At 48.9% G+C, this 25,120-nt stretch overlaps 10 protein-coding genes across 10 annotated transcripts; 4 read left to right on the forward strand and 6 right to left on the reverse strand.

Annotated features, from left to right (window-relative positions):
- Nucleotides 1-1,156: 1,156 nt before the first annotated feature.
- Nucleotides 1,157-1,826, forward strand: AO090113000095 (uncharacterized protein; the record flags this gene model as incomplete). The annotated part of the gene is made up of 2 exons (XM_023237814.1): nt 1,157-1,176; nt 1,472-1,826. The coding sequence occupies 2 exons, from the start codon at nt 1,157-1,159 to the stop codon at nt 1,824-1,826; spliced, it is 375 nt and encodes a 124-aa protein (XP_023092605.1).
- Nucleotides 1,827-3,426: 1,600 nt separating this feature from the next.
- Nucleotides 3,427-4,909, reverse strand: AO090113000097 (Zn(II)2Cys6 transcription factor; the record flags this gene model as incomplete). The annotated part of the gene is made up of 2 exons (XM_023237815.1): nt 3,427-3,482; nt 3,532-4,909. The coding sequence occupies 2 exons, from the start codon at nt 4,907-4,909 to the stop codon at nt 3,427-3,429; spliced, it is 1,434 nt and encodes a 477-aa protein (XP_023092606.1).
- A 723-nt stretch (nt 4,910-5,632) lies between these two features.
- Nucleotides 5,633-6,418, reverse strand: AO090113000098 (uncharacterized protein; the record flags this gene model as incomplete). Its single annotated transcript, XM_001824231.3, has 2 exons — nt 5,633-6,030; nt 6,085-6,418. The coding sequence occupies 2 exons, from the start codon at nt 6,416-6,418 to the stop codon at nt 5,633-5,635; spliced, it is 732 nt and encodes a 243-aa protein (XP_001824283.3).
- A 530-nt stretch (nt 6,419-6,948) lies between these two features.
- On the forward strand, nt 6,949-8,385 carry AO090113000099 (flavin-containing monooxygenase; the record flags this gene model as incomplete). Its single annotated transcript, XM_001824233.1, has 1 exon — nt 6,949-8,385. One exon carries the CDS (start codon nt 6,949-6,951, stop codon nt 8,383-8,385), a length of 1,437 nt encoding a protein of 478 aa, XP_001824285.1.
- Nucleotides 8,386-8,759: 374 nt separating this feature from the next.
- AO090113000100 (uncharacterized protein) lies at nt 8,760-9,347 on the reverse strand (the record flags this gene model as incomplete). Its single annotated transcript, XM_001824234.3, has 1 exon — nt 8,760-9,347. One exon carries the CDS (start codon nt 9,345-9,347, stop codon nt 8,760-8,762), a length of 588 nt encoding a protein of 195 aa, XP_001824286.3.
- Nucleotides 9,348-9,437: 90 nt separating this feature from the next.
- Nucleotides 9,438-10,210, reverse strand: AO090113000101 (uncharacterized protein; the record flags this gene model as incomplete). Its single annotated transcript, XM_023237817.1, has 3 exons — nt 9,438-9,517; nt 9,615-9,992; nt 10,090-10,210. 3 exons carry the CDS (start codon nt 10,208-10,210, stop codon nt 9,438-9,440), a joined length of 579 nt encoding a protein of 192 aa, XP_023092607.1.
- A 1,753-nt stretch (nt 10,211-11,963) lies between these two features.
- On the forward strand, nt 11,964-12,374 carry AO090113000102 (uncharacterized protein; the record flags this gene model as incomplete). The annotated part of the gene is made up of 2 exons (XM_023237818.1): nt 11,964-12,318; nt 12,370-12,374. The coding sequence occupies 2 exons, from the start codon at nt 11,964-11,966 to the stop codon at nt 12,372-12,374; spliced, it is 360 nt and encodes a 119-aa protein (XP_023092608.1).
- Nucleotides 12,375-16,601: 4,227 nt separating this feature from the next.
- AO090113000103 (uncharacterized protein) lies at nt 16,602-21,507 on the forward strand (the record flags this gene model as incomplete). The annotated part of the gene is given in 4 exon segments (XM_023237819.1): nt 16,602-16,953; nt 17,009-17,519; nt 17,529-18,370; nt 18,425-21,507. Coding segments are annotated over 4 exon segments (4,788 nt in total).
- A 615-nt stretch (nt 21,508-22,122) lies between these two features.
- AO090113000104 (putative endo-1,3(4)-beta-glucanase) lies at nt 22,123-23,301 on the reverse strand (the record flags this gene model as incomplete). The annotated part of the gene is made up of 1 exon (XM_001824238.3): nt 22,123-23,301. The coding sequence occupies one exon, from the start codon at nt 23,299-23,301 to the stop codon at nt 22,123-22,125; it is 1,179 nt and encodes a 392-aa protein (XP_001824290.1).
- A 745-nt stretch (nt 23,302-24,046) lies between these two features.
- Nucleotides 24,047-24,857, reverse strand: AO090113000105 (glycoside hydrolase family 16 protein; the record flags this gene model as incomplete). The annotated part of the gene is made up of 3 exons (XM_001824239.3): nt 24,047-24,226; nt 24,340-24,371; nt 24,428-24,857. 3 exons carry the CDS (start codon nt 24,855-24,857, stop codon nt 24,047-24,049), a joined length of 642 nt encoding a protein of 213 aa, XP_001824291.3.
- Between the last annotated feature and the right edge of the window lie 263 nt (nt 24,858-25,120).

Genomic DNA, 25,120 nt, shown 5'->3' on the forward strand with positions numbered 1-25,120 from the left:
CGAGTGCCACCGACAGCTTCAATGTTAGCTTTGATGAGTTTTGGCATTTGTTCACTCCAGGAGAAACCATATACTACTCGGAAGCCAAGAGTAACCCTGGCGGGCTGGATTACGACAAGCTCAGGAAAAGCAGAAGACCAGATGAGAGACTATGGTGGGTGTACACACGATATGAAGCTAAAAAGCAGTTTTGGGTTAAGGCATACTGCATTGACTACGACAGTACATCGTATGTCTGCGTGAAAGGGTGATTTTCTATCGAGCGATACGAAGAAAGGGTCAGCGTGACTTCTCTCAAAGTGTACCCCATTCGGTTTTCAAGAAACGTGAAGAAGGTTATGGAAGACGAAAACGAAGTTGGGCGAGGATTCATGCAAACTCGTGATTCAAAGTTCTTGGCCCATACTCCATGGGTGTTCGTCCCAGAGCAAAATGAAACGAACTTTGTTTTTGTGTCTGGCAATGTGGTGATCGATTTCGAAGAACCATTCAAGGCTCATCCAGGCTTGAAGCCTGTTCGCAAGCTGCCATCGACAAGATATCACCGGGGACGTATGAATCAAGGCACTGCGGAGTGCCTAGCGGTGTGGTATTGGACAGAGGGGCAGGAGCTCAAAGAGTTTCAAACAACGGATGTCTGTTGTGTCGGATTGAAGATAATATTCCACACTTCTCCAAGAGAGAATACTGTTGCTATCATGATCCTTTTCTGTCTGGTATGACGAGTAGAGACTCTTTCGAGTACTCACCACGAGAAGAAGACCTGCATCTGTTGCCTAGTAGGCTCTTCGGCTATTCACTCCAGGATCGAAGATTCGTCGCATTTGATGTTAAAAATCTTCGGCGGACCGAGGAGGACAGAGACATGTTCAGCATTCTGATCATCAATCGGAATCATGAAGCCATACTTCGAGCACTAGTCGAATCCCATTTCATACGAAAAGAGATCAACGAAACCAGAGGTATCGCCACGATCAGTCAAGATATCGTCCAGAATAAAGGCAGGGGTCTAGTAATTTTACTCCATGGAGTTCCTGGTGTTGGCAAACCATCGACTGCGGAAACGATCGCCAGTAACTTCCAGAAACCCCTGCTTCTCACCACTTGTGGTGATCTAGGGTTAGATCCTGCAGCAGTATAAAAGTCTTTGAAGGAAATGTTTCGAGTAGCACAATTGTGGGATTATATTCTGTTGCTTGATGAGGCAGATGTGTTCCGTTTCGAAGGAGTATCATCTGGTTTGAGTCGTAATGCCCTGGTATCAGGGTTGCATACTCTGTTTTCCCTCTTATTTGGATCATGCTAACTCATCTGCAGTTTTTCTCCGCGTCCTGGACTACTACTCCGGAATTCTGTTTCTCACCACAAACCGGGTGGGGACCATTGACGAAGCATTCGAGTTCCGGATTTACATCTGTTTGTACTCCCCGTACCTTGACCTAGACCAAACAGAGAAAATATGGGAAGTCAGCCTTGATCGACTGGCGGCTATAGAGGAAGAGCACGGCGGTGGACGGAAGCCCTTATCGATAGACCGTGAGGGTATTCTCGCCTTTGCCGAAAAGCATTTCACGAAAAGGGAGAACGGCAAAGGCAGGTGGAATGGAAGACAAATCCGGGATGCATTCCTCATCGCCTCTGCTCTTGCTCACTACGAGAGGACCCGTGGTATTAAAAACGGTGGAAACCAATGCGATCTCAACGGTCGGCATTTCAAGAGTGTGGTTAAAGCTGTTACAGGGTTTGAAAAGTACCTTCTCGAGACTAGGGGCATGACAGATCAAGAGGCAGCATATCTTAACAGTACCCGGGCTGATAACTTCTAGTCACGAAAGGCTGTATATGCATCTAGGGCCGCTGCTCCAGCATCGGCACAGCCGGTTAAGCCCCTAGCGTATCCAGGATGGGTCAACCAGTATCCGTCCCAGCCATCTTTTGTGCCTCCACAAGCCCAGGCTGCGTATAATCTTGCTACTAGCCCGTCGCCTGCTAATCGCTTGTATCCTCAGCAACTGCAGCAGCCACACTATGTTTTCCCGGGGCCAAGTCTGCAGAATACATATGGCCAGCCATAATAGCTGAAGGATATCATCAACCACAGGCGCTTACTCCAGTGTCCCAGGTGCAGCCTCATGAACATGGTTCAGATTCTGAGTCGGACATGTAACCGCGGGCGAAGCTGGGCTGTTGAAGAACGTAACCACGATATAGGGGCATATCATCAGCATCTTATTCTTGAGCATTACGTCATCGTCGTGAAGATAGCTCATTGGAATTCTTTTGGATGTTTTCGGATTTTAAACAATTTACTATCTGACGTATTTAGAACTACTTTCGGACAAAATTGGTCCCTCCAAGGATGCAAATTGAATAACAGTTGCTTATATTTAGGATAGGCCAATTCTGATATAGTTTTGTTTTGAATCTCTTTCTCCTTTCTCAAACGTCGATGCACTTTTAGGCAGTGTAGGCCGCCGCATAAAATCCCGCGCCCTTTGCGACTAATAATAGATAGGCCACGCGTGAAAAGCTTAAGACGGACCGCTTGGCTCTTATAAATGCGAGTATTTTAACTAGGAAAGGATTGACAATCTCATACGAAGTGCCTTAATGGCCCTCAAACGAGCCTGAAATCTTAAACCTACTTCCACAGCTTCAGCTTCAATCTCCATCCCGGAATGTAGCACGCGTACTTACCTAAATATTTCATGGATAGGACCGATTGAAGTACAATGTGATGCACGGAATATAACGCACGCACGCAAACATTACTGAGGCCATGACGAACTTGGAAAACTGATATATCACGTTGATGTGTTAAAAGAGGCCGTCAAGGTGGGAGGCGAGCCGATGTCCACATTGAATTACCTAACTGACTATGTGGTACTTGACCACGTATCAAGCTTCCTGCGATCAGACCTCATATTCCCTTGCTCATTTCTCCTTGCTCATTGATTCAAGTTTATTACCAACCCATTCGATGACCATACGATGACATATCCAGCCCAGCTGTTACGGCATTGCCTTAGTCTTTTAGGTACTATGCCAAAAGCGTGCATACCCAGGCAGGGCGTATGACCATAGTATCATGTGTTTCATCATAGTCTCTGCTTTGAGACTATTGGGTTTATGAATGGAGGAATCCTCATGAACAGATGCAGGCCCTCTTCCAGCGACAGCGGGGTCTATTAGGGCACTGAGAGCTGGTCGATGTGATGTTGGCAGGAACCTGGGCTGCGGGCATTTGGTCGATTTATTTGCCGTCATTATCCACTAAGGGACGTATTATTTGTGAGGTTGGTCTTCAAAGGCTAATTGGAACTATGACAGCAACGTATAGGTATAGCCACAGTCGGAGAGCTTCTCGGTACTGGGAAAGATCTGTGTTGGAAAAGAATAGATGTCGTGTCAAAGGCATAAAGAGATTTATGAGCGGAGGCAATTTGGTCTGGATGCCTTAGGCCAAGGAGTAGGGCAGAACACTAGATCATCAACGTTGACAAAGATTGGAATGATGGAGGCTTCACGGACCCGGAACAAATTCAGGACCACTTTCTATAAGATCAAAGAGCGAGCCATTGAACCCCGACCGTCGTTGATCCCAGTAATACTGGTTGAAGACAAACAAACGGTCCACACAAGCTGGTCGAGTGCGAAGCCACGTTGAGCTCTCCCAAAGGCCTTCCAGGGAAATGGGAATTTCGAGAAGGGCAAGGAATAGTGGGAAAGTGGTATTTTGTAGCTTGGCACCGGTTCCGGCATCCGCAAAGAATTGACTTCTGGCGTCAAGGATATCACTGGCAAGGGCAGTTGCGGTCGTATCGTCAAAGGTCAGTGGATGACGCAGGCGATGGATGAGAAGGAGAGCAGCGGTTCGATACATCGTTGCCTGTGTGCGCATTGATAATATCTCTAATTCGCTGTACGTCTCCAAACAGAGACCAGAGTCATCAGGCGACCAGGTCCGGATCCGATGCTCAACTTCCTCAAGAATCGTTTCCTGGGCAGATCCGTCTGCGAGTTGCTTGCTGACAACACACAAATCATAGAGTATATACAGCAGGGACGTACAGAGACCTGCTACTCGGTCAACGACTCCTGCACGATTGAACAGCGGTCGGATCACAGGGACTTCACGATGCAGTAGGCACCATACCGTGTCCCAAAAGATTGGTGCGATCGCGATGGGTTCTAGAAGTCGGTTGCGAGCAATATCCGGATACCATGGGTGAACAAGGGACAAGGAGCATCGAAGAATGGAGATCTCTCCTGTGGATGTGACCAGGGAATCAAACGCCGCTAGTGCCTGCCCCAGCATTAGAACTGCGAGTGCATCATGGGTATCCACAATGACAGCATTTCTAAGCTTCTCTACAGAAGCAGCACCGCTCCTCACATCGACTTGATCGGCTGTGAGCAAGCCAAAACGAGCCCACGAGAGACAGCTACTGATAGCAGCGAAAGTTTCATCCAACAGATCCGCGGAATGACGGTAGCAGTATTCCAGGGCCTGTTGGAAGTCCTTTGCAAACGTCAATCCAAACATATAGATATCGTGTAGAACATAGAAGTCCTCAACCTCTAGGTGCGTGGAGGATCCCGAATGTGTGGACTCCGAGGGAGACCCTTCCCCTGCATCTTGGGTCGCGCTGGACTTAATTACGATCTGGGGTTCCTCCCGACCTTCCTCTTCTGGGCTACCCTTTGATAGCGCATAGTCCCATATAGCGAGTGACCCTTTCGCTACCCCAGGATGTTCTTGTTTCGGCGGGCGCCCTGCGCGTAGTTGCTGTCGGGCAATGGTGCAGGCAAGGGATGATTTCTCACATCGGACACATATGGAGGACGCCGGGCGCATCAAGCATCTTTTCTTTCTACTAAAGCATTGATCACAGGCTTTTCTCTGCATCATAAGCATCCTTATCAACCATGATTAGGCGCGGTGAGGCCGAAGTGGAGCGAAGTGAGTCTAAGTACGGTTCCCATTTAAGGGGCCGACTTACCGAGGCCTTCTGTGACGAAAAAAGATACACTTGCGTGTTAGAAAGCTTGGCAGTCTCCACTCTTTCTCGGTCTGAAATTGAGATATGGGTCTTTTAAGTGGCAAAGATGATCATCCCCGCTGGCGGAGGGTTTTTTCGATTTATGGCATAGCGTAATGCGGAGACAGCCAATAAAACAAAGCACTAATCCACTTGCCCTACCCACGAGTTACCTACTACATCATGATCTACAACATCCAGAACAACCGATGAAACACATGGTTAAGTCCAATCAAGTCATGGCACGTTGTTGAACTTGCGAGCCTGCCAGGTCTTGCTCCAAGCGCCGCAATCTGACGAAGCTTTGCGAGGCACGATCTCGCAAGCGTTCTTGAATCCAGTTCGGAAGCCCACGGATCATGGCGGCCAAGCCTTGAGACGAGGGAACAACAACCTGGCCTCCATTTCCATTTACGAGCTGCTTCATCACTGCTTGGGATACTTTTTCAGGTGTCATTATGGACTGTCCGAATTGTGAACGGTATTGAGCGAGGTCATTGATCATAGGTGTCTGAACCCACAACGGGTGGATGACACTGATTGACCCCTGTTAGAAGCTGCCTGCTTGAAATGAGACATCTAGGGAGGACTCACCTCGTGCGCACTCTTCTTGAGCCATACCAGTGCTTGATCTCCTGGGTCAAACTTTCGTGAAACGCAAGCGCCCCAGCTTTCGAGCAAGCGTAATCCGCCATCTCTCCCAGTGCTACAAAGCTAGCCATGCTGGCGATGTTCACGATGTGACCATGATCATTTTTGATCATACTAGGCAAGAACTCCTTCACAGTCCAGAAATGGGCCAAAGTGTTGACCTCAACAGTCAGGCGGATCTTTTCTTCTGGTTCATCCAGGATGGTTCCCCCGAACCCAACACCGGCGTTATTGATCAAGACTGTCGGATGACCATGATCCCTTCGTATCTTTGTAGCTATCTCTTTAATTGCGGCAGAGGATGTAAGATCCACTTTGTAGAAAAAGACGTTCGATGCTACACCGTATGTTAGTTAATACCCAGTGATTCCAGTGGGGAATAGTCACTCACGCAAGGAGAAGTTGGGCTCCTGAATATCACAAATGATAACCTTGACATTAAGCTTGGCTAAGTCCTGCATTATTTGCTTTCCGATGCCACTACTTCCTCCTGTGAGAAGCACCAGCTCCTTCGACGCATCCCAAGGACGTGAGCGGACCCAGTTGTTCTGTGCCCTTTGGGATAGATACCTGTTGGCAATTCTCAGGGACTGGATAGCTGCCACAAGTGCGATCGCCTTGTGAACCAATGGACGGGACAGGTAATTCTGAGCATTTGGTGGCAGTTGGGAAAAGAGGATTTTAGCCTTGTCCAAGAAAAGCTGTAGTAGATGATTGGCAGACATGGTCGTGATTTGAGAGGCGATTGTGTAGGTTCCGCTGTGATGAAGAGTACTGAAGAGCGATGGTGACGGTCGCTGTTGGCCTTTTTATAGCTCTTGCTGCACTTGCTGCTCCAATTTTTGAGCTGAATAAACCTGAATTTTATGAACCTAACCTTGGGTAATCCTTCGCAAGGTTTCGCTAATTTATCAATACTAGGGAAGTTGAGTCTCAGCGTTTCGCTTGTGGCTGTGGAGCCCAGGCGGAGGGTTTTTACCACTCCGGGGAATTATAAAGCCATCTCAACTGCATCACGCCAATAACAGGAGAGCACATGTCGAGATCAGGCATTATTTTGTATGAGGATGTGGTTAACCGAAGATATTGTAAACGACCTCGGAATAGAAAATAGCGGGAGGCAAAGAGGGGCATGTTTTGTTCTAAATAGCTGAAGCCCCTTGCGTCTCTCCAAATGTATATATGCTCCTATCCTGCCAGACCAAACGTATCCACGCTATATACTCATTCTACTCAAATCCTATCTTGTGTCAAGATGGTTACAACTTCGTTTGATGTCCTCATTATCGGGGCAGGGATATCTGGCATCAATGCCGCCCATCGTCTCCAGACTGACTTTCCTAACTACCGCTTCGCCATCCTGGAGGCCCGAAACAATATCGGGGGCACATGGGATCTTTTCCGCTATCCCGGCATTCGATCAGACTCTGATCTCTACACTTTCGGCTTCAAGTGGTTTCCATGGAATCAATCTAACCCCATCGCAGAAGGGGGAGATATCTTGAGGTACCTCGAGGATGCGGCTACTGCACATGGCATCAAGCAGCACATCCGCCTCAACCATCGAGTGAACGCAGCCAAATGGGACGGTCATGAGTGGCGTCTCGAGGTAGAAAGTGAGAACCCTTCAAAGAAACTCAACGCTCGCTTTATAATATTTGCGACCGGCTACTATGATTACCACAACCCCTTAGAAGCCACTATACCTGGCCTGCAGAACTTCAAAGGCGAGGTGATTCACCCCCAATTCTGGCCCGACAAATTCGATGCCTTGGGTAAAAGAATTGTAGTCATTGGCAGTGGTGCCACGGCAGTGACTCTTATACCGTCACTCGCAGAGGACTCGGAATCTGTGACAATGTTGCAACGCAGCCCTACGTATCTTACCTCCATCCCTAATGCTCGACTCAACACCATCTGGAACATACTCCTGCCAAACTCAGCGCTATACTACCTACGTCGACTGTGGTATCTGGTCGTTCCTCAGCTGTTCTATCGCTTTTGTCATACTTTCCCGAACGCCGCGAGATCCATGCTTCAAAAGGGCATGGGAGCACAACTGCCCCTAGGAGTCCCAGTCGATCCCCACTTCAAACCCCGCTACAACCCGTGGGAGCAAAGACTTTGTATCTGCCCAAATGGAGACTTTTTCAGGGCTTTAAATTCCACAAAAGCGAAGGTTGAGACTGGGGTAATTGACACAGTTGACGAAGGCGGGATCCAGTTAACGTCTGGAAAACGACTCGACGCCGATGTCATCGTCACGGCCACTGGCTTAAGAATGAAATTCTTTGGCGGCATCCCCATCTACATCAAAGGAGAAAAGCTTAATACTTCCGAAAAGTACACATGGAATGGCCTTATGCTCCAGGACCTCCCGAACGCAGCACTGGTGTTGGGCTTCGTGAACGCCTCATGGACGCTTGGAGCAGACATTGCCATGCAGCTCGTTTGTAGGATCCTGCAGCACATGGAGAACAAGGGCTATTCAACTGCTATTCCCACTCGCGAAAATCAATGTCCACTAGCTAACAAGGCGGTTATGGATCTCAAGTCCACTTACGTCAAGCGAGCAGCAAAAGAACTGCCGAAGGCGTCAGACCAACGGCCGTGGGTGTCGCGTACCGGATACTTTTCCGATTTATACTTTGCAACATTTGGTAATTTAAGAAAGGGTCTTGTTTTCTCCTAGTTATGAAACTTTAATCCACATCGTGGTGGAAGCGGGAACGACTGCGCCCCTGATGTATCCTGGATATGTTGTCATTTTATGAAGCTTATAATTCTACTTTCTCACATAGTATTGTACATCAAGCTTCCTGGGGCCGCGTGGTGTATATAGTTTAATTCAAGATATTACAATGGGAATCTGGTGAGCTAACGGCTTTCGGGTTTATCAAGTTGTGAAATGATCATAACAGTAGAACGTCTCCTGAAGTTCTTTTTTGACGGTTTCCCAATCATTTAATAAGACAGTTTAAACTGTCCTAAGGTACATAATAAAACAGTAGTGGATCAACATGATCTTTTGCTTAGCTCGCCTTATCCCTCGAGATCTCTCATTTCTTAGTCCGAGCACTTTTCTTGAGCAGATCTTAGAAGAGAATAAACAGAACTAATGAAATCTGTTGTTGTTATCTCCTTGCTATCCATGAGGGCCTTGAAATGTTCCACCTTATCCTTGATCTTGTCATACGCTGCCAGGTCTTCCAGCTTGCTTGCAACGAATGTTTCGACTTCCTCCGTATCACCATTCTCCTTCAAGCGCTCGTCCCACCACTCAGTACCCTTGAATTTTCGCAATTGCATACAAGGTAGGTGTATTAAAAAGGTCACTCGACAGAAGCATATGGAGCCACATGGCTCCAGAATTCTTAGACCATTAACCAGCTCGGCGAGTTCTTTGCGGCCATTCCCCGTCATCTTACCCTCTTCGTCTGATAGCACGCGTATAAAAATTTCCAAGTATTTGAAGTAGCGATCAGTGGCCTCTGGGGCATCATCCTCGTCGAAATCCCATTCCTCGTTGAGAGGTCGACCCATAAGAAGCCACCAGGGAGCAGATCCGAATAGCTGAGCTGGCCCTGCATAGACCCACTCCATGTCTACCACCCCAGTAATTGTAAGGTCATCCTGGCTTTCGTACAATGACATTTCCAAGGCCAAAGTCGCCACAAATAAGCTTGAAAGGACCGTGGTCATAGGTGGGATGGGTCAACTCAGGAATTAGACTCTCCAATATCTTCAACGAGGCGTATCTCGATCTTGCACTGTGGGGACCCGCAATTGAATTTGGTTGGAGCCGTAGTTGTCGCCAGTCTTGACTGATAACGTACTCAGAGTAGTCTCTGGTCGTAGAGAAACCATTGGTTCGATCACCTATTGTTGTCAGTGGTAGTTCTTACATCGGGCAACACGTACCACAGACCAAAGTATCAACACCTCCTGCCCTTAGTATCTCATGTGCCTTCCATGTGAGCGGATGACCGGGCGCAGGGAACTTCGTTTGCAACGTCGGCAGGCTTTCAATCTGGCTGAAATCTATCCTGTAAAACTGCAACATGAAATGCGCCATTTGCCTGTAAAGGAATTCTATATCGGCATCGGGGATATCTTCCCTGATTAGTCTCGAACTGCCTCCACCAAACACCTCACCGAGGCAAATACCATGTATAAAGTTTATCAGTATGAAAGCCCCTAAACCAAGTCGATTCTCCCTTGCAAGGCCCCAGGCATATACCTCTGGCACGGGTAAGGACGTCTTCTCCCGAATGACATGAAGAGCTTCCACCTCCATGGCTATCTTTTCGTCTGCATACTCAGGAGAAACCCTGCTAGCACGAGGTAGGCGGAGTAACCAGGTTGTACCATCGTCAAAGACAAGCTTTTGGCCTACATTGTATGAGCCATTCAGGAACCCCCCATCTAGCCGACATGAGAGATTTCGGGGGTGAAAGCCCGTGGCCCAACTGCACAGATGCCCATCCACGCGAGCCATATTCACCTTGTCCACCCATTTAGCTTCTTGCGCCATGTGAAGAAGATCAAGAGGGCTTATTGTAGTCCATCGTGGGGGATTATTCGATAGTTGGTTGTGAGGCAAAGTATAGGTACGAGATGATTGCACGGCTAGCAAAAGCCGAGGCGTGGGTGCTTTTATCCAAGTAGCAACGTGAGTTACTCGCTGACCACCAAGTCATTTGTATGATCTTGTGCTACCAGCGGAAATTGGGGTCTAGATGGAGTTCCTAGACGAGGATAGCGTGGCACCTCATATTTGTTCCATGCTTCTCATCCCTCTGGACAAACACTCTCTCATGTATGTAATAAGCACTGCATATCTTGAACGGTTTTGTCAAATTTGTCAATGAGCTTGATTGTACCTCTGTATGCCATACTACATAACCCTCTACAGATTGTGTATTGAGTGTACGGATACGTAAGTAGGGTGGACTAGTGTGTTTGGCTGCCTCTCGAGCTGTCAGTGTCACAGCCCATATAAACATGTAGAATCATTAATATAGCTTTTGATTCCCGTGATTAGCTTGAGAAGATTGACAAGCTTCTCCAACCAAAGGTTTCTGGGGTCTTTTTATCTACCACCATTATTGTATATGAAGCGTCAAACCCGTTGCCGAGGTAAAAACTGAGCATTATGCGCTCGAACCTCGCTTGCTGATACATGATAAAAGCCAATAAACTGGACGAATCCGCGTCTCTTGTACTTTAGCTATACATGCACCTTGTGCGATGCGATACCGGAAGTTTTACAAGAACATGATGTTGTAAAAGATGAAATGTCATGTGACCGTTAGTCTCCATAGATCTTTCTTAAGACCAACTTACTGGCTCAAGATGTTATCCCTGAGAAGCAAAGCGCGGGCTATGATTCCTCGCCTAGTAGTAATCTGCACTATTATATACCGTACTCGGAGGCTCGGTACAATCGTTGAAAAAGGAAATAGGCAAGGCCCTGATGTACGATTTAGTTAAGCGGCCAATATTAAGCATCGCAATAACACACTTGGGAGTACTATTCATGCCAGTTACGGCTATGATCCATAGTGGGGCATTTAAAGTCGTGGATCACGTCGGTCCAAGGGCTCTGGTCGTTGTTTACATAGAAGGGATTTAGCGCCCTTGTTTACGGAGTTAAATGGCCAATAAGAAGAACATTAAACCACGAATTGAAAGGCTTACCACGAGTTGTCCTGCCCTGGGGCATACATGCTTTACTACACGGTTTATCTGTGTGATCGTGAGCTTCCGTCTTCTGTTCTCCACCTAGCAGCACTCTTTCTATCTTCAAAATGTCAATGGATCAGTCTTCATATCCTCCCACTGTACTCTCACTGAAGGTTGATGGGGAAGACGATAGCGACTATAAGATATTCATCCACGGTCGCATTCGATACGTAACAATCGCCCCAGGAACGTACGACAGGGGAACGCTATCTATGCCCCTCGACTCGCTACCGGACTTGCCTCGAGATGAATCATAGAATCACGCTTATATCAGTCGGGATAATCTGACCGGAGAGCTGAAAACGTCGCTAACTACTCGTATATTTCCCGACGTCAATGTCATCTGGCACGCAAACCTCGTTTACTGCATGGATCTCACGAAGACGAGAACAATACCTCCGAACGCTTTTGAAGCAACCTGTCCCCTGGCCAAGTCGGGGCCACAGGATACAGTCATTGCCAAGCTCGCGCGCTTCGATTGGGAGATACCAAGAATAGATAGAACAGGAGACTCAAGCCTACAAAATGTTAGAGCAGACTGGTCTAGCACCACGGTTTCTCGGTCATGTCCATGAGCATGGACGCGTGGTGGGGTTTGTGTTGGAGAAGCTCAATGGACGGCATGGGGGTATTGAGGATCTCTCAGTCTGCCAGGCTCTTCTGCAACATTTCCACGGCCTTGGCTTGCTCTATGGCGATGTCAATCGGTATAACTTCGTTATACAGCAGGGATGTGCGAAATTGATTGACTTTGAGCGTAGGCGGTCCTGTCCTGGTGAGACTGAAGCTATGAATGCTGAGATGAACAGTCTGCGTGACCAATTGTCGGAGGAAACGGGATGCGGTGCAGGGATTATCTTCAAGGAAATTGAAACCGATGGTAATTGATGAGCTCTGAATGCTACTGCGAGCTCTACTTTACTGGTTCCAGAGTGAGAATATCAAGGGGATACTATGGGACTGACCGGAGTTCAACATGGCCGGCATTTACGTATCAAGCAAGTTGACAGCACGCATGAACACTAGTAGAACCCATCGGAGAGGAGTCTCATTCACATCTCGTCCATGTCACAACAGTAAAGCTAAGTACACCTTGTTCGGTGTTGTCCAACTGCAATAGAGCTTTCCACAGACCCAACGCTTCAGAGTCCTGATGCAGTAGACCACACTTCCCTCCCATTACTGTGTGAGTTCAAATGCTGAGTACAAGATATACGTGCGTGGATCGATATTAGCCACGGGCAATGCAGCGTACTAGATTTTATCACGGCGAGAATCAAGATAATAATATAAAGCCCCTTCGCGGATTAAGTGGAGGACACACCTTCACGAGGATGATCAGAGTCCATATATGGGGCTACCTTGGATGAAAACAGATGAGGGTCCTCGACAGTCACCTTTGCTTCAGCAATAGTTGAATCGGCCCCGTACTCTTCGGACTACAGTTATAATAGAATAATATGTCGGTTGCCGTCGCATCCGGGCCTTTCAACTTCGCTTTGTAAACGAATTGTCCTTCGATGACATGGGTGGGGTGGCTGATTCTAACATTAGTGCGTCACGAAATTTACCAGGAAGCAATATCTAGGATTACCTTTTGGCGAGACCACGTTAAGGGAAGTTCCAGTAAATACCGCGGGAATTGCCTTGGGTAGATTTCCAATCAACTTCCCACTTGAGCTTGTCCAGGTGAGACTCCCATCGCTTAAGTTAAAACCAAATAGGTCTTCAATTCGGACGATCGCAGCCTAGGAAGTTACAGTAGCCATGGGTCAGGGAAATTGTAAATGCTCTTTCGACAGAGATTGACGAGCTCAAGGAAGCTATGAGAGGAGGTGAAGATCCCTCTAGTGTACTATCCAAAGTGAAGTCCGTGAAATAGCGGTTAAAACGCCTGTCAAATATAAGTGCATGGGACTTACACTCACCCAGGTTTGCATATGCTGCACTTGCTTAGCTCAGTATCGATCACTTTGCAAGGCATGCTCACCATGTTTATACAGTTGGCCATAACCTGGCTTTGAAAGAGGCTAAAGAGGGGAATTTAGATAATGCATATAGTATAAATGCCTTTGTTGATCACTTTCTTCAAGACTGCTATTCGCCGGTCATCTTCGAGTCCCTTGTTCTCGGCTACATAGTAGTGTCAATTTTAACATTATGCTCCCTGGCTCAGATACTTGGAACGAATTATTGCTGATCAGCTGTGTTACCACAACAACCATTTATGTGCGCATAATACAATGATTTGAATCTTTAAGTATATGTCAGAGATTTACAATATCACTCGGGTTAGCCATGCAGAAAACAGGTTGTTTTACGGTCTAGTCTTTACCTATCGCAGCACGCTTTATGGTAGGCATACCTAGTTTAGATGCGAAGCTGCCAGCAATTGGCCATGCCCATATATACAATAGAGCAATCTGGGGAAGGCCCACCGGCCAAGCAAATCACATCTCCAGTCGGCTTACTCTAAAATATTCACGTACTTTTGCCATGCAACGGCGAACGTGCTCTTGAGATGCACTTCAGATGGCGGGCAAGGTCCAGGCCCCTGTTGCGCGGGTGGAGCTTCGCAAGACTCAATTTATTAGGGTTGTTGCCAGGGTCACACTATTCCGTGTTCGTGAAGATGATCGATTTGACTTTCGTCGGAAGGTCCAAGAGGAGAGCACCAGAAGCTCCAATGGTTCATCTTCTTCGATAGCGGTGAATACAAATAGTCAATGCTCCGTGCGACACCACACTGTACAAGAATCCCTTATTGCCATATTACAGGTCATTGGTATTGGAATCGCGATCGTTACCCGCAGGAGCGAAGCGAAGTATCCCGCCATGATAATGCCGTTTGTTGATCACATCACATTACATCCGACATCAGATCACTCTGAGGGGTAGCATGCGTCATACCGGAGTTGGCCCACTATTTTCCTAGCCTTTTCACTCCGCATTTTCAAATCATTGTTGCTATTGTTTGGATTATATGTTCGGTCGATGCAGAACAGTGCGGCAGCAACCCCCTGATTCAGGGCATGTCCTACATGGTCGGCTTTAATGCCTAGTTGTATCACAGTCACGGTGACGGTGTATCGGCAGATAAGGTCTCCCTAGATCAGCCGCCCAATAAATATCTACTATTGCCGCTATGTTGAAAATAAGATGCCATCGGTTGTTTTGAAACTGATCTGAGTGTCATTGTGCCAGGATGCAGCAGGTCATCCAATCAACCGCAGCAGGAGAAATGTAACGGACAGATCTGTGACACTGATCTCCCTTTTTTCTTTTTTCCAGTCCAAAGTTTTATAAAACCAGAAAGGTGTACGTCTCCGGTACCTCCACGAGGTTCTGTGTCCAATATCACGACCGTGTATGGTGAAAGTAGTATGGTAGTGGAGATTGGATGGCCTTTTTAAAAGATATGGTTTGGTGTTTCGGTCATTGCCCGTTCAAAGAAGTAAAATAGCACCAATCCCACCAATCCTTCGAGAGAAATACGGTCCTCCCGGCGAGAGGCAATAACCCAGTGAGGATGATTTATTGTCCTGGACACAATGGATTTACGCGCCGAGGAGGTCACTTGAGGTGGAGATACGGATGGTGATTGGTGGATGGAGGTGACGAGGGCTGCAGTGTGAAGAAACGCCCACCTGCAGGTTAGGAGCCAATCAGAAGCGCTGCATCACCTGGGATCACCTGGGATCACCTTACCTTGCCGCCGGTGTCCATCACTACTACCGTTCCTTCTCCGTTCCCCCCGCTTTGGTTCCATACCTTCAAACTACTACTACTACTACTCAGTCCGCCTCGTACTACTCAACTAAATTGTTAGCACTAACTTACTCTTATGCAGTTGCCTTTTATCTATCTATTAATATGATCCATACTAATGATTGACCAAAGTGGATCACTAACTCTTCTAGTCTGATTACATTTCCCGCCCAGTGCAGCCTGGTACCGTCAATTGGCCGTACCCTCGCTGCCGTCTCATTTAGCCCCAAACTTTGAGCAGTGTCGATGTACTCGCATCATGCGGTGGGATTGGACTTAATCATGATCACTGACCGGCGCTCTAATGAGCTACTAATTAACTTAGTCTCGATCGGGTGGATGTTTTATCCAGAGCTCCAGCCATGTATGGGAAGATGGACTTTCAAACGTCGGCCAATGCCAATATCAGGCTGTGTCCCTGCACGCTTGTTGGTGCGCGTGCGGCCGAGCCATTGATGGGTCCCATCGGTCGTCTCCTGCTAATCAGAACCCTGGACGGTTCTCCCCTGCTCGGTGGTTGACATCCTGGTCGCTGGAAGCGCCCGTCAACCCACCTTGGCGCGAGCTCCAATTGCTTGATGGCTGGAGATTTCGATCGTCCGTCGCCGTCGTCTCGCAAGATATCTCAGATTTTTTAGAGTCTGTGGGTGGTCTGCACGGGATGCGATCGCCGTGAACTAGATAGAGAGGCTGGCGCTATCAGGAGGAATCATAGGAGCTCGAGCAATGCGTCTCCTCGAAACAATATCTGTTACCAAGAATTAATATCCCCCCTGTCCCTCCGATCGTCTCCTTATTCATACCCCCTCCCCGCCTCCGCTCTAGTTCTTAATCCTTCCCCTCCCTCCCATATGCCACCAACGTGGATTTCTGGTTAGCGCGAGAGTTCCCTAGTCTATCTGCTGCATCTCCGTTGATTTCTTCACTTGCATATTTGTGCATTCGCTTGCTGCCCCAATTTAGAAATTTTTCTGAGTACCATACCGGTCCCAGATTCTTAATCTCGCGCCTCCTCCCTCATCGCTGACCGCTGCTCGGGTCCCTCGGACCTTCTGGCTTCTTTTACATACTCCTGCCCCTGTTCCGCTTATGTCTTCAGTCGGACGCTCGTTAAAACCCCTGTGGACTGTGTGCTGTCCCCACTGCAGGCACTTTCAGCTGTGAAGACGGTTATCGCCAAAACCACAGCGAACAGGCGACGAGGTAATTGTGCTCTGTATGCTGGAATACCCATTGCCATTCTGGCTCGGGTGAGACTTGATAGTGAGACAGGATTACTGAACCCATTGAGTGTACGCATCTTCGAGATCATATAACCTCGGTGCCGGTGCAACCGGAAGCATGGTCGAATTGTCATGGAGTGCAGCCACGGTTCCGGATTCACGACCTATGAGGATGAAGACATCAGTGCCGCCGATCACGTCGGAAGCTCAAACGCCCGAGTCTACTTTCGTGCCATGCGCCTCCACAGCCTCCCTATTCCTGTATGCCGAAGGCTCAGCCATTGTATGCCTCCATCACGACACTTTGGCTGTTGAGCGACGCTTCGAAAACCATACCGAGGATATTGGGTTTATATCGGTAGACAATGTCAGTGAGCGTGGCGCAGGGAGACTGGTCGTTAGCTATGATGTTAGTCAGACTGCAGTTGTCTGGGATCTGTTTACGGGCTCGGTGATTGCAAGGTTCGCATCCTTTGAGCAGCTCAAGGTGGCCGCTTGGATGCGCAATGGCAATATAGCATTCGGTACCTCCACCTTATCTCTGCGTGATGCTTGAAACTGGGGCTGATATGACTGTAGGAAATGTGAAGGGTGACGTGATTTTGTTTGAACCATCGACATCGGAGCATATTTCTTGCCGGACGATCTTCGACCCTATCACAGCTTTAGCGCCCTCGTCAGACTGTCGAACCTACGCCATTGGGTATGCAATCTATTCCTTGTTCCGCCTAGTTAAGGTATTGTATAGTGAAGTCCAACCCATACTAACAAAAACTAGATACCAGAATGGATCAATTCTGATAGCTACTCTTCACCCTACATTTACTATCTTGCATACCATGAGCACCTCCCGCGGGCCGTCCCGGATCGTTTCGCTGGCATGGCATGCATCATCGTCAAAGCAAAAGTCGGATATGCTTGCCACCCTTTCCGCAAATGGTGATCTGAGGGTATGGAGCGTGGCCAAGCCTGCTGGTAAAGATGCGCCGCGGGTAATCAGGGTTCTAAAGAGATCGGACACGTCTTCAACAACCGAACCTAAGTGGATGGCCTGGTCAAAGAATGGTAGAATTGTTCAGTATCTCGAGGGGTAAGATAGCACTGTAATCTTGACGGTGCCCACTCTGTTGCCAAAATCACTGACAACTGCTGCTAGGGAGACATGGGCCTGGGATGTGCGAACCAAGCACATCACTTCGGAGCCAGTTCCGACGATTGACAATCCTCGTGGGTTCGCCAATTATGGACCAACAGCCACATTATTTACACTGGGACCTCGCCACACCGTACAACAGTATGATCTTGAGAGCCCGGGATTAGTCGCCAATGTACAGCATCCTCCCGGCGGAGCCTTACCAGCATCAGAGGAGGCCAGACCCCGTGGTGCGTCAGCACGCATGCTACAGGACCCACCTGAGATGAAGGAGTCCGGTGCCATGTTCGGCACGAGACGAGCTCCGTTTGACCCGAGTGGAATCGAGGCCGTACGTCAACAACGTGCCGAGCTAACTAGCCCAGTCTCTTCTCGAAGTCAGGCAAACACCGTAAGTTCAAAGGCCTCGTCGGGGAATTATAGGATAGTCCCATTTTCATCCCCGAGTAGATCGGGTCACACCGCTACATCCTTTTCACTCACCTCCGCTAGTGGTAGAGACACCCCTCAGGCATCTGGCGCATCCTATGCGTATGCTTCTTCCGTATCTATGTCATCTGCGAAAAGCTCCCGTGCCGGCTCTCGTTTACGAAACGAGGTTCATCCCAGCCCAGCAGATAAACCCATGGATCTGTTTCCTTTCACACGCGAACGACTCAACGATGTGCCATATAGCCGTCAACAGCCCCTGGATGAGTCGCATCTCACGCCAGACGATCTCCGTCGTCAAATGTTGAGCGTGGTCTTTGGCTGGCATGATGATATTGATGAACTAATCAACGATGAGCGTATGTAGTCATTTGTGTATCGTGTCTGAATATCTTTCCTAACTCCTGTCTCAGTTAGCCGCCACACACCGGGTACTCAGAGCGCTATTCTACTCGCCCAATGGCTAGGGGAATCTGACACGGACCAAATGGTGTCCATGCTTAGCCCAGGTTCAGCCTCAACAGCAGATTGGATGCTTCTTGCTTTTAGCCAGATGCGTTGCGAATCACAAGCCAACAAGGTCGGACAGGCCTTCGTTCAGAAACTTCTGGAAATCGGTGACGTGCATACTGCAGCTACGATTCTTTTGGGGCTTGGCGATAAGAATGATGCTATTGAAGTTTACGTTTCCCAAAGCTATTATATGGAAGCTATCCTGATGGCGTGCCTGGTGACACCCACAGATTGGCAGCGTCAATCATATCTCGTCCGCCGCTGGGGGGAGCATGTCGTCTCACATTCCCAGCAGCAGCTTGCAATAAGGTGCTTCATGTGCACGGGAGTGGAGCCTTCGGAACCCTGGACTTCTCCAGCTGCACAACAGGCTGCCTCCTTTGCCGAGGTAATGTCGAGAAGATCACCAGCCAACTCCCCGGAGCCCCCCTATCCCAATCCGTTAGGCCTTCTACCACCAGGCTCACAGACAAAGCCTTCCAATAGCCGACAGGCAAAGACTCCAGCCCTCAAGCTGATCACATCGTTTGACTCGCAACCAAGCCAAAAGTTACGATTCCCCGGTCTAAAGTCGGATGATAGGACACCTACGAATGCGCCTGGGGTTACGCCCATTGCTGAATCCGCTGTAGCCGACTCAGCATTGTCCCCTGGAGGCTTTGGTTCATACAAGTTGAATAATATCCAGAGTCTCAACAATGCCATGAACTCTCGAACAGGTACTCCCGCGTTTGGCAGAGGGCGCTTGCCATCCATTGGGGAAACCCCCGTTGACGTTCAGCCGCCAACCTTTCCTTCCAGTGGTTCCAAGAAGCTTGTTGATTATGGTTCAACCTCGGAAAATGATGATCAAGAGGATCAGAGCGGTAACGAGAAAGAAGAGCAGATTAGCCTGCTGCCTTCTTCTACATACCATCCCGACGACGCGTTCAAACCAAGTCCGCAAACCGCAGTCCAAACAAATGCGGACAAATTTGCAGGCATCAAGGGAATACCATCTCCAGCGGCTGGGCTTTTTGAAGCCCTGAAAGACCGATCTGACAGTCGCAATGGATCTAGGGATAGGAAGCCCGATGGACTGCAGCTTCATTTGTATCCTACTGAATACTCTGGCACTGATGCGGCCGACCAATGCGATAGTGGTAATTTTAGAAGCCCAGCATCAACTTTGAACAGCTTCAGTTCTGCAAAGAGCCCAAGTGTTAGTGGGAGGAGTATTGATCAATATATCAGTAGCCTTGACGAGGCGAACTATCACTCAAAGAAGCATCACAACTACCGCTCCAATGGTGTGGGACAGCGAACTACGGATGAAACGGCCAGCCAGACTTCAGAAAGACGGCACCGCTCTAGGAACACGTCTCAGCAGGCACGTGGGCGACACGAAAAGAGGTATATTCCGCCAGCCAAGCGGTCTCCTTCCTCGCCGGTTCCGATGTCCCCCGAAGAGATAGCCCGTTACCAAGCCGCTCAGGAGGATCACGATAATGCTCGCCGGATGAAGCAGCGTTCAAAGACGCGCAGTGCAAGCAGGGTTAGGAAGCCTCGTTCACGGAACTCATCTGAGCGTCGGAACAATCGTTCATCTAGTCGCCATACAGCTAGTCGGGTCGGCACTGAGAAGCATGACCGTGGCCGTAGTGCCGACAGGAAGGGCTCTTACAATAGATCGCCTTCGCCTCCCTTGCCCACCTCTACTACAGACGATGCTTTCAGACTCGTGGCCAGTGATAGAGAACGGAGGTCTCAGCAGCGAAGTAGCAGCCGACGTCCGGACAAAGGGAAAGCAGAACCAAGGGCGAGATCTCGGAGTCGCCATGATCACGAGCCCACGATGGGGACGGAACATGGACAGTATGACGTAGGTGCAACTCCTCGAGGCCTTGTCGTCGAGATAGTACCTCAAAGCGACCACGATATGTTGACGGAGAGCCGGGCCATTCACTCTGCAACTGTGCCTCCCGCCGTCCCCCACATTGGGCTATCCGAACACAGAAGAAAGGAGCTGGCAGCAGCAGAACTAGAGGCACGGCGACTCTCCCTCGCACGGAATCCATCCGCGCCCAACATCCCCTTTCCAGGAGAACTGCAACATAGTCGCATTCCAGAGAGCCCACCATTTTCTGTGAATTCTCTTGGTCCACGCACACCAGGTCGGCGGAGGGCTTCATCGAGCAAAGCATCTCCAGAGCACCGAAATAGCTCGGACTCGAACTCATCCCAGTCCGGACCATCAGGGCTGGCTACGACACCCAGAGCTATGCGACACCCGAGGTATAATCAGGAGACTGCTCCGTCTGTTCCGAACGTTCCGGACAGCACTATTCTCCTGAGTGACGCCAGGTATCAGGCTGATGCTCAGAAAATTGGTCGCTCAATGTCTGTTCCAGTGCCCGAACTAAAACAACCTGGGACAGTGCCATCCGACCTGCCAATGCATCCGCGATTTAATCCATGTCTCCCGAGAAGCCGCTCGACCAGCAGAACCCGGAACATGGGTCATCGCCGGGAGAACTCGAAAGAACAAGGCGGGTACAGCTATGGAGGCTCTCCAGTGGATATCAGCATCGAGGAGGGAATCGAGAACGCGATGGAACTAAAATATTACGAAACTCCTCCTGTGTTACCCGAGCTGCAGCACTTGAACGCTCTCCCACCCCCGCCACCACCTGCCCCGGTGATGGATTGTGCGTCTCCGCGCGAGTCTTCAGGGACCATAGACATCGCTATTGACAACGAGAACATGGGAAAGCTGCTACCCCGCGCTATGACAGCCGGACCCGCGGTGAGCATGGAGACACAACCGACTTTACATCGTCGGCGTATGTCCTTTGAGCACAGACGCGGCAAAAGCGTGAACGAGAGCTTCTCCAGTAAGATCCGCAACCTGGCTCGTATGGGCAGTGTTAATCGGGCACCTGATAGTTGGGCTGAAACACATTTTCCGTATGAAAGTATACCAGTCGCCGACGGTCGCATCTAGGTCATTTTAATTCTATTCGCCGATCTTCGCTTTGTTTGCGTTCTTTTCTTTTCTTTACTCCGTTTGTTTTCTCTCTTTAGTGTTTCTACTCTCCTACTTGCATTCCAGTTTTCTGGACGTGGTCCGCTTCTCGGGCCCTCATGACTAACGACATTTCCTTTTATCTTTTGTTACGCCCTGTTATGACTCGTTAAAGGGCATTATGTGATTGTTGGATGTATACCCTTCCTGGCATTATGACAAATTGTTGTCCTCTAAGTAACACACGGTGGAAATGTCTGTGTGCCTTTCTTAGACTTTTGCTTATTCCTGCGTATTGCTCCTCTTGTTCAGATCGGGTCCGCAAGGACAAGGAAAAGTTCCTTTGTATCTGGGATTGAGGTGGTTTCTGTTGTTGTATCATGCACAGGTTTCCATCCCTCCCACAATGCTTTGATTTCCTTGGTTGTCTACCACTATTAGTGATAATCGGGCTAGATGATAATTAGATGTTCATGAACAATGCAAACATGCCAGTTACGTTTAATATACATTGACGAGCCCACAACGCACTTACTGCATCGCAGAATCAAGGGTAGTTTGTATAATACACTATGTCAGTTCACTACAGGGCAATTAATTCCACTTTCCCCAACCTTTGTTGCGCCCTTCGCTCGCCGACTCTTGTCCAATATTCCTTTCCGCGTCCAATAACCGGTCAAATTCAGCACGAGCTTGCTCCCTCTCTCGCTGCTTGTCACTTTCTGATGATGGAGAACTCCATGAGTCCCACTGTGGTGACTGCTGGCTAGATGCATCCTGACGACTAGACTGAGCAGGCGCGGAAGTATTCTGTTGTCGAATCCGCTCCCAGGCACTTCCCTGCGAGTAACCAGCCTGCGCGGCCCTACTGGTTCTATACTCAGGCGCCGTGGGACTAGCATCATCCTCATCGAAGAAATCTCCTCCACGGCCTTGATCTGCACCCAATCCACCACCACCAACAGGTTCCAACACCGGACGACGATCAGGAACAGATACCCCTGTAGACTGAACGTCACCCCCAGAATACTCCGAAGCATACTCACCACCCTGATCCATTTCAACGACACCATGCTGCTCACCCACCGACCTCCGCCCCCTGGACTCCATCTTTCTCTTCCTTATCTCATCAGGATTCTGCTTTTTCAAGTCTGCCAAGAACTCCTTCAACCGCGAGTCTCCCATCGTATTCGTCGTCTCTTTATAGACCGCATAAACACTCGAAAACGTTGCGCCCGCCACACTATAGAACAACATCTTGAAACACATCACAAAAGCCGCCCGTCTCGCCACCGTCGGCTCAGCAACCGCGAACCTCTTCGCGGCCTGTATAATCTCCCCCGGAGACGGCATCTTCCCCTCCGGCCCCGAAGCCTTGGGGAAATAAGCCGGATACAACTCCGACTTCCTGGCCTGGTTCCACAACAGCGCTGATCCGACGAGTCCTCCCAGTGGCGCGCCGATCCGCTCGTGGTACAAACTGCGACTGCTGTGTGTGACCATCGCATCTAGTTCGTCCTGTGTGGGGAGCCGCTGAATGAGAACGCGCGCATTTTCGACTCGGCGGAGTACATTGGCTGTGACTTTCCGGTCGTAGTTCCACCGTCCGAAGAATCCGAAGTAGAGGGTGAATGGGTCCGGGTTGGCGATTAGGTCGCGTTTTATGTAGAGCGAGTGATACTGGTATTTTGTGTTTGGGGTGTTGTCGCTGTCGTTGGTTGGTTCGGCGCCCGTTGGGGGGATAGGGTCTGTTTGGGCGTTTTCTAGAACCATCTTTTTTTTGTGGGTTTTGGGTTTGTTTTGTGGATGAGCGAGAGGAGGGTTGGTAAGGGTTGGAGTTGGAGTTGGTTGTGTGATGCTGTGACGTTATGGCTATTATGTAGCTTAGTCAGCACAGTACTTAACTATGCAGTTGTGCAGGCTTTATGCATTGGGTTTATACTCCGAAGGTTGATATCGTTTGACCTTTCATTCCTAGTATGTTAAGCTCAATAATATACGTTTGTACTTTGGTAATATCTCGCATAATCTACCTACTTTCTGGCTTCAATCATCTTGCACTGTGATGCTGTTTGTGGCCTGTATATCGTCTGTTGGTGCCTTATATATATTTATTGTTAGATTATCAGTTAGCTGTCTAAGGAAGTCGAATTGTAAAGGACTAAAATCTCAACAAGTCTACAGATATGACAGCACCTCTCCAAGCTCTTGCCAATCCTAGATGATTTCAATACTTCCCAGTGCGCTCGAACTCAGGGCCTTCTACCTACCAACCATCTCCTAATGCTCTAGATATCAGCCCCCTCTAAATCTGATCGAAGGATAGGTTCTTCACACGGTAATAGGTTTCTAGTTATTCAGTCAGCCAAGTCCCATAACTGCAGCAGATAATACTAACCCGTGCTGGGACCAGGAGATCCAGACGATCCCTCCATCTGCAAGTTGATGATCCTGCAGCACGTTAGCCTTTGTAAATCATATGGAATGTCCCCCACCCTCTCTAGGGCTTGTCAAGTACTCACAGATACAAAGGCTTCCCGACGTAGTCGGCCCCGTACTGAGTCGTAACCTCCACATCATCGAGGAAGTACTTGACCATGATATCGGCGTCGTTCTCGGCGCGGATCTGGGTTTTGACCTTGTGGAAGTTACTCGGAGACGGGTAATCCGTGTTGTGGTTCATGACTTCGGAAGAGGTCTGGAATATTATTGTTAGTTGTGTCCATAGATAATATCTTGCCACTGGCATCAATGTCACGCCTTGAACACCTTATTCCCAACATAATATGATATCAGAGAAAGGAAACTTACATTGAAGACATTGAAAGTGAGTTGCCCCGTTCCTGTTCCATTTATCAGTCAAGAACGTGAAACAAAGCAACTAAAACGTAACACCAACCCTTCCACTCAGCCATGTCAATCTCAGGAGGCCAGGTCGCAGCACTATTCAACCAGAAAGCAGGCCAAGTTCCCTTATCAGTCGTCGCCTGGAACTCAGCCTCGATGTCGAAACCAGAGCCTGCCTCAACAGTGAAAGTATTCTTAGAATGCACTGCTCCGGAGAGATAGTTTATTTCCTGGCCTCCACTGGTCGCAGGCTGGCCCGAGGTCGGCTTTGCGACGAGTGTCAGTGTGCCGGATTCGACGGAGATGTAATCGTGTTCAGTGGAGTTGCCGACCATGCGGGCTGAACCGTTGTGGTCGCTACCCCATGGGTAGAGGTAGGAGAAGTACTCTTCGAGGGAAGTGTAGGAGTCAAAACAAGTCGTGGGGATGAGATTCTTCGCAGCAGCGAGAGAAGCAAGGGAAAGCAGCGTGACGGGCTTCATCTTGGCAATATTGATTCAATGTCCGACCGAATTTGCCTTATGAAAATGGGAAATAATACAAGCCAAACTAGAAAACCACCGACTGGACCCAGGGTATTTATCTCCATCTCCTAAACAATGCTCCTAGAATAGACGGATAGCTCAGACACAGATCTGCATGGTTGTTTTGCATCTGCGACACCACGCTAATGTCGCTCTATATTAACCCCACCGGGATATGGCTGTAAACTGCATGATCAACACGTCGGAGCTGCACCACTTTT

This window comes from Aspergillus oryzae, chromosome 5 (assembly GCF_000184455.2).
Source record: "Aspergillus oryzae RIB40 DNA, chromosome 5".
NCBI lineage: Eukaryota > Fungi > Ascomycota > Eurotiomycetes > Eurotiales > Aspergillaceae > Aspergillus > Aspergillus oryzae.